This window comes from Chrysochloris asiatica, unplaced genomic scaffold (assembly GCF_000296735.1).
Source record: "Chrysochloris asiatica unplaced genomic scaffold, ChrAsi1.0 scaffold00184, whole genome shotgun sequence".
Classification (NCBI taxonomy): domain Eukaryota; kingdom Metazoa; phylum Chordata; class Mammalia; order Afrosoricida; family Chrysochloridae; genus Chrysochloris; species Chrysochloris asiatica.
This window is the reverse complement of record NW_006408702.1, coordinates 3,097,139-3,106,003: the sequence shown is the minus strand read 5'-3', so window position 1 is coordinate 3,106,003 and position 8,865 is coordinate 3,097,139. Positions and strand designations below refer to the sequence as shown.

The 8,865-nt window shown below is 42.1% G+C and overlaps 1 protein-coding gene across 1 annotated transcript in view; it reads right to left on the bottom strand.

The window, feature by feature from the left end:
• The window catches only part of LRRK1 (leucine-rich repeat kinase 1), a 216,881-nt gene that overhangs the window by 115,864 nt on the left and 92,152 nt on the right, over nt 1–8,865 (bottom strand). The window contains exon 4 of the mRNA XM_006872156.1: nt 2,941–3,120. Coding sequence (XP_006872218.1) covers nt 2,941–3,120 — 180 coding nt within the window. The remainder of the gene's footprint in view (nt 1–2,940; nt 3,121–8,865) is intronic.

The following is an 8,865-nucleotide window of genomic DNA, read 5'->3' as shown; positions in this document are numbered from 1 at the left end:
CTCCAGGTAGATGTGATCTGGAGATGAGCTTCTCTTTTTACTCTTCTTCCTGAGAAATTTCAAGATGCCACTGTTGGTCATTGTGACGTAACTCAGGATTTAATTTTTGGCCTATTTGTTTTTTAGTCTGCCTGTCCTGCTCCAAAATCCCCGTTCAGGCCTTTTTCCTAGTGATAAACAGTTCAGGGCCGGCTGTGGCCATTTTGCACTGCCGTTTGGTTTAAAGTGGAAACTGGCACTTTAAATTTCGAGATCTGTGTGAATGCATAGTAGAAATCTCCAGGGGTGTGGGTGGGGTGTCCACTCGCTCAGGCACCCCCTGTAGTCACCAGAATAGAGGTGTGTAGACTGCGAGAGACCAATGAATAGATTAAAAAAAAAAAAAAAAAAAGAATGTCCACACCTTTATTTCCACAGTTCTGTCAGGCATCCATGGCTGCTCTGATTCTTCCCCTGCCCAGTTTCGCCCAAAGATGGCAGCTCCAGGAGCAGATGAACATCTTGAAATAGAAAGCACTGGATTTCTTCCTTGTGCTATAAATTCCCCTAGCTGCAAACCTTCCAACCTTCTAAATATTCCTTTATATGTGGTTCAGAGTTCTGGCACCATCCCCTGAGCCTGCTTGGTCGGGTATTCTGTGTTGTTGCTGACTGAGAGCCTCACTGCATCGCTACTCTAGCCACCATCTTGTTTGTTCTCCCACAATGTGGTTTTTGATTTTGTTAAAACTTCTTTGTAGTAAGAAATAATTGCTCTATGCTCTTGGGGGGTGGGAATCTTTTACGATTACCCTTTTGGGATCCCCAAAAAACAATCTCTATAACCTTCTAAGCTGACCTCTCTGCCTCGAATTTAACTGATCCCCTCAGAAGCTTCTGTTTTGATTGAACTTTTTTTTGGAAGGGTCCCTACAGAGACTCAGACAAGCCTATTATTGATAGAATTTGTCTGCAGTCATCTACTGATCACAGAAACATCTCTAAGCAGGTTTCAGTTTGAACAAACCCCTGCATGTAGAAACTGGAGCCCTACTAGTAATACTTTTTGAGTAACCCCCCTGCATATCAATTGCAGTCCCGTCAACTCTGACTCATGGTGAGCCCATGTGTGTCAAAGTAGAACTGAATCCATGGGTTTTCATTGGCTGATTTTATTTGGAAAGGAGATCACTAGGTCTTTTTTTCTGAGACAATGCTGGGTGGACACAAACCTCTAACCTTTTGGTTGGCAGTTGAGAGCATTAATCATTTTTAAACACAGGGACGCTCTAGACCAGGAGTGGGGAACCTTTTTTCTGCCAAGGGCCATTTGGATATTTATAATATCATTTGTGGGCCACACAAAATGATCAACTTAAAAATTACCCTGCTATATTTGGTCAAACATTTAATTAACTTATCTCTAAGGAGCTCTGTTAGTGTAGTGGTTACGAATCGGGTTGCTAATCTCATGGTCAGCAGTTTGAAACTACCAGCTGTTCCGAGGGGGAAAGATGAGGCTTTCTGCTCCTGTAAAGATTTACAGCCTCGGAAACCCTGGACAGGGTTGCTATGAGTTGGAACCGACTCCACGGCATATAACAACAACAACAATGTGGTTCAAAGGAGTCATGGTGTGGTGCATGCGATAAAGCACTGGGCCACAAGACTGGCCTGAACCACAGGTCAGCAGTTCAAACTCACCAGCTGCTCCTTGGAAACCGTATACAGGGCCGCTATGATTGGAATCGATTCGATGGTACTTAACAACAACAACAATGTGATGGCTGAAACTGTGGTTGCCTTGACAGGGTCAGACCAAATGATTTCCCAGGCCTTATACAGCGCTGGTAGCGTAGTGGTTACGAATCAGGCTGCGAACCTCAGGGTAAGCAGTTCGAAACTACCAGCCATTTCACAGGAGAAAGATGAGGCTTTCTGCTCCTGTAAAGTTTTACAGCCTCAGAAGCCCTGTACAGGGTCGCTGTGACTCGGAGCCGCCTCCACGGCACATAACAACAACAACAACATACAGTCCATGGGCCAGACATTCCCCTCCCCTGCTCTAGACACACGCATATTCATATATACATTCTTTCATGTTTGTCATCACAAAAGATAACAGGTTGGGGAAAATAATCAATTTAGGAAAATATCGGTAGCATGATGAACAAAGTCTTAACATCCCGAATAGGCACTGTGGGTTAATGCACTGGACTGCAAAGACGTTTGAACTGCAAGGTTGGTGGTTCAAGCCCAACAACCGCTCCTCGGAAACCCTATACAGGGTTGCTATGGGTCGGAATCGATTTAATGGCGCTTCACAACAACTTGTGGATTAGATCTATTTCTCTGGAGAACCCTGACTGATACAGACTTAGAAACAAGGCAAACAAAACCAACAAAACCAATGCTATCAAGTCGATTCTGGCTCATGGAGACCCCATGTGTTACAGAATAGAATGGCTCCACAGAGTTTTCGTGGCATAATTTTTGTGGAAGTAGTTTGCCAGGCCTTTTTTCTGTAGCATGGTTGGGTGGATTTGAACTGCCAACTTTTAGGTTAATAGTCAAGCAGAAACTTTGCCACCCAAAGCAAAACTAAACCCACTGCCATCAAGTTGATAGGGTTTCTGAGACTAAATCTTTACGGAAGCAGACAGCCTCATCTTTCTCCCACGGGGCTGCTGGCGGGTTTGAACTGCCGACCTTGTAGTTAGCAGCCCGATACTTATCCTACAGCGCTAGCAAGGATCCTTCTGACCCATTTGTCACAGTTGGTCCTTGTCACTGAAATCTACTTTCAGGGATGAGTAGTGGGGAGGGTATTTAGAGACAGAGTCAAAGAGTAGGAGTTAGGAAAGTGTGCACATAGACAATTTCTGAGCTGGGATGCCTGTGCAGAGCCTGTCTCAGAGCTAACCTGCAGCGGATTTCAGCCTTAGCTTGTGGAAGACCCACCTGACTTGATGGCCGCATAGAGGGGCAGGCGCACGATGACGGGGAACTCATTCTTCCGGACTGCGTAGCTCTCTGGGTTGGCCCCATGTGTCAGGACGAGGAGCTTGACAACTCCCAGGTGGCCTCTCTGGCAAGCCAAGGCCAGCATCCAGTTCAGCAGCCGCTGGAAGCTACAGAGATCTGGGCAGATGACATGAAAGAGGGAAAGATTCCACCGAAGGGCACTGGTTAGTCATCTTCTCTGTGATCACTGATACAATCAAGCTGTCCTGTTTCCAGCTAAAATGACCTCTGTAGAGATGTTGGTGTTTTCTGTAATAGCCAGTAAAGCAGTTGCTGTGGACTCAATACTGACTCTTGGCACACCACATGTGTCAGAGTAGAACTATGCTCCATAGAGTTTTCATGGCTAATTTTTAGGAAGAAGATCACCAGGTCTTTCTTCCAAGGTACCTCTGGGTGGACTCTAACCTCAATTCTTTTGGGTAGCAGATGAGTGCTTTAACTGGTGGCACCTCCCAGGGTCTCTGTTGTCTTGAAGATCTCGGAATTGTACATGCATTTTCCAACACTGTATCAACCTACTTGCTCACAAAATACTGTTGTGTGAAGAAAGGCAAGACTCATAACAATAAATACAGTGTGGTCTAACTGTATAAATGATGTCTGTATGGAGCTAAGACTTGGGAGAAGTAACTCAGGGTTGCAGCATTAATTTTGGATGATGGAAATTCCAACATCATCCTCCCCTTCACCCTAAATCCTGACACTAACTTTATTATTATTTTTATTATTTTTTAAAGAGAGTAAGGTTTTCTTTACTCAGTTTTGCAAAATTGGGCGCCCAACCCAGTTGACACGGGCAGATGTTAGGCAAGGTCGGCTTGCAAAGAGTTTTAATTCCCTTGTCTTGAAAAAGCCACTCCTTCAGTTCCCCTTTTACTGGGTACTATGGAGTTTACAATCTACCCAGACTAGTCCTTACTGGTAGCATTCTCATTTAAAGTTAGTTTCCCTCTTCCCCATAAACTTCCCCTATTTCCTTGATGGGTTTATTCTTTTTTTTTTTTTTAAGTTTTTATTGTGAATTATGTGGGTTTACAAGGGAGAACATCAGTTTTACATTCATCCTATCGTATTTCGTTTCATTTCCTAACCCTAACTTTAAAATGGCATTACATCCAGGGTTTTGAAGACAGCTAGGTTAGGGTTAAAATATTTTAGCTGTGTAATTTGGGGCAAATTTCTTAATCTCAATTTAATCACTGGTAAGTGGGTCTAACAGCACACAGGCCCAATGTGAGGTTTGAACTTGAACACAGTATAATGCATGCCAAGCACCTGGCCCAGTAAGTGATAACTCATCAGGTTATTGGAGTACTGATACTTTGGTGCATTTCCAAATGACCTGTAATACATGTATATTTATCTTGTTATTAGGGAAAAAAAGGCTCTGATGAAAGAAAGACATCTAAACTCTCAGCTGGAAACTCTGAGAATGCCTCTTTGGAAGAGCTATCTATTTGATTCCAGGAAGAACCCTCAGCACACTGAGGGCAGAGAGTGGTGTGAGCTGATGTTACCGTGTCTTCAAGTTTAAAATAACTCAGTGTCTTTTGGATCTCGTTGCCATGGTAAAGTGACCTCATTCTCCACACAGACACTTCCTAACTGCACCATAACACGGTCTCATTTCCAGAGGCAGATTGTCCTTGGGAACCAAAGTGTTCCTAAGTGTGGCCAGAGCCACCGTCCCCTATTTGATAGGAAATTGACCCAGAAGTAGGGTAAGATCGGGAACACCAGGAATTAACATCCGCCATATGGGCTACTTGGCTCAGTACCTGGCCAGAGCTGGTACAAAACAATGTTGCCTCTTCTCCCTCGACTGTAAACCAGAATTCATGATTCAGAGGAAGTGGTAAATGAAAAGAAATGAGAAACCCAAACCAAACCCGTTGCTCTTGTCCAGTCCAACTCACGGAAATCTCAGAATAAAATTGCGCATCGGGATTTCTTTATAGAAGCAGCTCATGAGACCTTTGTTCTGCAGTACCAACCGTCAGTTTAGTGTTGTTTTTCTGGTTAAGTGGCAGCAAGCCAGTTCTGCCTCAAAGCTACCCTGTGTACAACAGAAGGAATCACTGCCTGGTGCTTTGCCATCCTCACACTGCTGCTGCGTCTGAGCACACTGTTTGAGAGTGCTCAGAGAGACCAAATGTTTGAGAGACCAAATCTCACCATCTTTGCTTCTTAGGAGCATTTTGGCTGTACTTCTTTCAAGACAAGGTTGTTTGTTCTTCTGGCAGTCCGTGGTATCTTTGATAATCTTTGCCAACACCACAATTCAAATGCAGAAATTATTCAGTTTTTTTTTTTAAACTCATTCCAGTTTACACATGCATATGAGGTGACTGAAAATACTATGGCTTGGGTCCAGTATACCTTAGTCCTCAAAGTGACTTTGCTTTTTAACACTTTAAAATGGTCTTAAAAATGGTACATTTGTCCAATGCAACATATCCTTTGCCTTCTTGACTACTGATTGTGGATCCAAGTAGAATGAAATCCTGTTTATCATGATTTTGCTTACTGGTTGAGTTGTAATGATTTTTGCTTTCTTTACACTGAGGTGTAATCCAAACTGAACTCTTTGGTCTTCATCAGCAAGTTCTTCAAGTCTTCTTCACTTTAAGTAAGCAAGTTTTGTCATCTGCATATCGCAGGTTGTTTATGAGTCTTCCTCCAATCCTGATACTTCATTCTTCTTTTAACAGTCCAGTTTCTCAGCATACAGATTGAATAAGAATGGTGAAAAGATACAACCCTGTGACACACCTTTCCTGATTTGAAACCATGAAGTATCGCTTTGTTCTATTTAAATGACTGTCTAGGCACAGATTCTTTGTGACTCCAATGAAGTGTTCTGGAATACCCTTCACAATTTCATTCATTAAGTTGTTATGATTCACAGATCCCAATGCTTTTGCGCAGTCAGTAAAACACAAGGAAGTACCTTTTTGGTGTTCTCGGCTTTCAGCCAAGATCCATCTGACATCAGCAATGATATCCCTTCCCTCGTTCAACATCCTCTTCTGAATCTGGCTTAAATTTCTGGCAGCTCCCGATCAGTGTACTATTGCAATAGTTTTTTAAAACAATTTTCAGCAAAATTTTAATTGTGTGTTCTATTAATAAACATTGTTTGATTCCGTGGGTCACCTTTCTCTGCAATGGCACATATATGGATCTCTTCCAGTCAGTTGGTCAAGTCATTGTCGTCCAAATTTCTTGGCAAACACTAATGAGCGCTTCCATTGTTGCATCTGTTTATTGAAGTGTCTCAATTGGCAGTCTGTCAATTCCTGAAACCTTGTTTGTCACTAATGCCTTCAGTGTAGCTTGGACTTCTTCTGTGCCATTGTTGTTTTTGGTAAGTGCCGTCGTGTCGATTCTGATCCATAGCAATCCTGTATAGGAATTCCAAGGAGCAGCTGGTGAGCTTGAACCACCAATCTTGCAGTTCAAACAACTTTGCAGTCTGATGCATTAACCCACAGTGCCACACCAGGACTCCTGTGCTATTGGTTTTTGATTATATGTTACCTCCTGAAATGGCTGAACGTTGATCAATTCTTTTTGGTACAATGAGTCTGTATATTCCTTCCATCTTCTTTTGATGCTTCCTGCGTTGTCCAGTATTTTGCCCTCGTTGTTGTTGTTGTTAGGTGCCGTTGAGTCAGTTCCGACTCACAGCGACCCTATCTATGCACAACCGACTGAAACACTGCCAAGTCCGGCACCATCCTCACAAAGGTTGTTTCACTCCACTATGCCAATCCATCTTGTTGTGAGTCTTCCTATTTTTTGCTGACTTTCCACTTTACCAAGCATGGTGTCCTTCTTCAGGGACTGGTCTCTCTGGACAATGTGTCCAAAGCATGAGAGATGAAGTGTCACCATCCTATCTGCTTAGGAGCATTCTGGCTACACTTTGTCCAAGACAGATTTGTTTGTTCTTCGGGCAGTTCATGGTACTTTCAATATTCTTCTCTAACACCATAGACTCCAACACCATTTTGTCCAGAGAATCCTTCAATATTGTAGCTTGAGGCTTGAAATTTTTCTTCAGTTCTTCTAGCATCAGAAACGCCATGAGTGCTAGTTTCTTTCGGGTTTCTAATTCCAGCTTTTTGCATATTTCTTTATAATGATTTATTTTGTCTTCTTGACCTAGTCTTTGAAATCTTCTATTTCTCTTTTATTTCATCTTTTTTTCACTTACTTTTTAAAAAATGTTTTATTGTGAATTATGTGATAGTTTACATGGGTGATCATTAGCTTTACATTCATCCTATTGTATATCGTTTCATTGTCATGGTTACAATCCCCTCCATGCATCATCCATTCATTTTTACTACTCTCCATTCAAAAGCAAGTTTAGAGTCTCTTACAACCTTCATCTTGGTATTTTCTCTTTCCTGTCTTTTTCATGACCTTTTGGTTTTTTGTGTATGATGTCCTTGATGATATCCCACAACTGTTCTGGTATTTGATCATTAGTGTTCAATGCATCAAATCGACTCTTGTGATGGTCTTGAAAATTAGGTGGAGAATACTCAAGGTTGTACTTGGGCTTTCGTGGACTTGTTTTACTATGTTTCAACTTCAACTTGAACTTGCACATGAGCAATTGATGTTCCCTCGTGAACACCTTGCCTAGCTCCTACCTAGCTTCTCTATCCTTGCTTCCCACAGATGTAGCCAATTTGATTCCTGTGTATCTGATCCAGCAAGGCATATATATATATATATCTGTCATTTATACTGTTGACAAATGGCATTTGTAATGAATCCGTCGTTGGCCTTGCAAAATTCTGTCTTGCAATCGTCAGCATTGTTTCTAGCACCAAAGTCATATTTTCCAACTACTGATCCTTCTTCTTAGTTCAAACTTTTGCATTCCAATCACCAATAATTACTGGAGCATCTTGAGTACATATCGGATCAGTTTCAGACTGTAGAAGTTGGTAAAAGTCTTCAACTTTTCACGTTTGCACCAGTGGTTGGTGCAAAAATTTGAATATTATTAGTAGTAACTGGTGTTTTTTGTAGGCTTGTAGGTATCATCCTATCACTGACAGTGTTGTACTGCAGAATACACAGATACAGATCATGAAATGGTCTTTTTAACGCTAAACGGGATGCCATTTCAATTCAATTTGTCATTTCCGGCATAGTTGTTGTTGTTAAGTGTAATTGAGTCAGTTCCAACCCATAGCAACTCTATATGGGGTTTCTGAGGAGCAGCTGGTGAGCATGAACCTTGCGGTTCAAACTGACTTTGCAGTTTAGCGTACTAACCCACATCGTCACATCGGGACTGAACCAAAATGGCAAACGTCATTCCATTTCAGTTCACTAATGCCTAGCGTGGGGGTTCCATAGGATAAACAATGGACTGCAAGCCACAAGGTCAGCAGTTGAAGCCTACCAGCTACTCTGTGGGAGAAAGATGAGGCTCCCTGCTCCAAAAAGATAAAAAATGCCTCAGAAACCGCATTAGGATCACTATGAGTTAGAACTGGCTTGGTGGCACTTAATAACAACAATGCTTACGATATTAATTTTTATGCATTTTGCTTCATTTTTGATGACTTCGTATTTTTCTAGATTTGTATTACAAACATTCCAATTACTAAAGGGAATTTCTGGCTGTTTTTCTCATTTCGAGGTATGCAACACCAGCAAATGAAGGTCTCGGTAGCTTTACTCAGCTCGTTACTAATGGAGATGACCTTAAGGAGGCAGCTTTTTGAGTGTCTTCCACCTTGAGGGGTTCACTCTTCTAACACTATATCAGTCAGGTTCTGTTGCGAATCATAAGGTTCTCACTAGTCTTCCTCTTTGTCTGTCTTAGTGTAG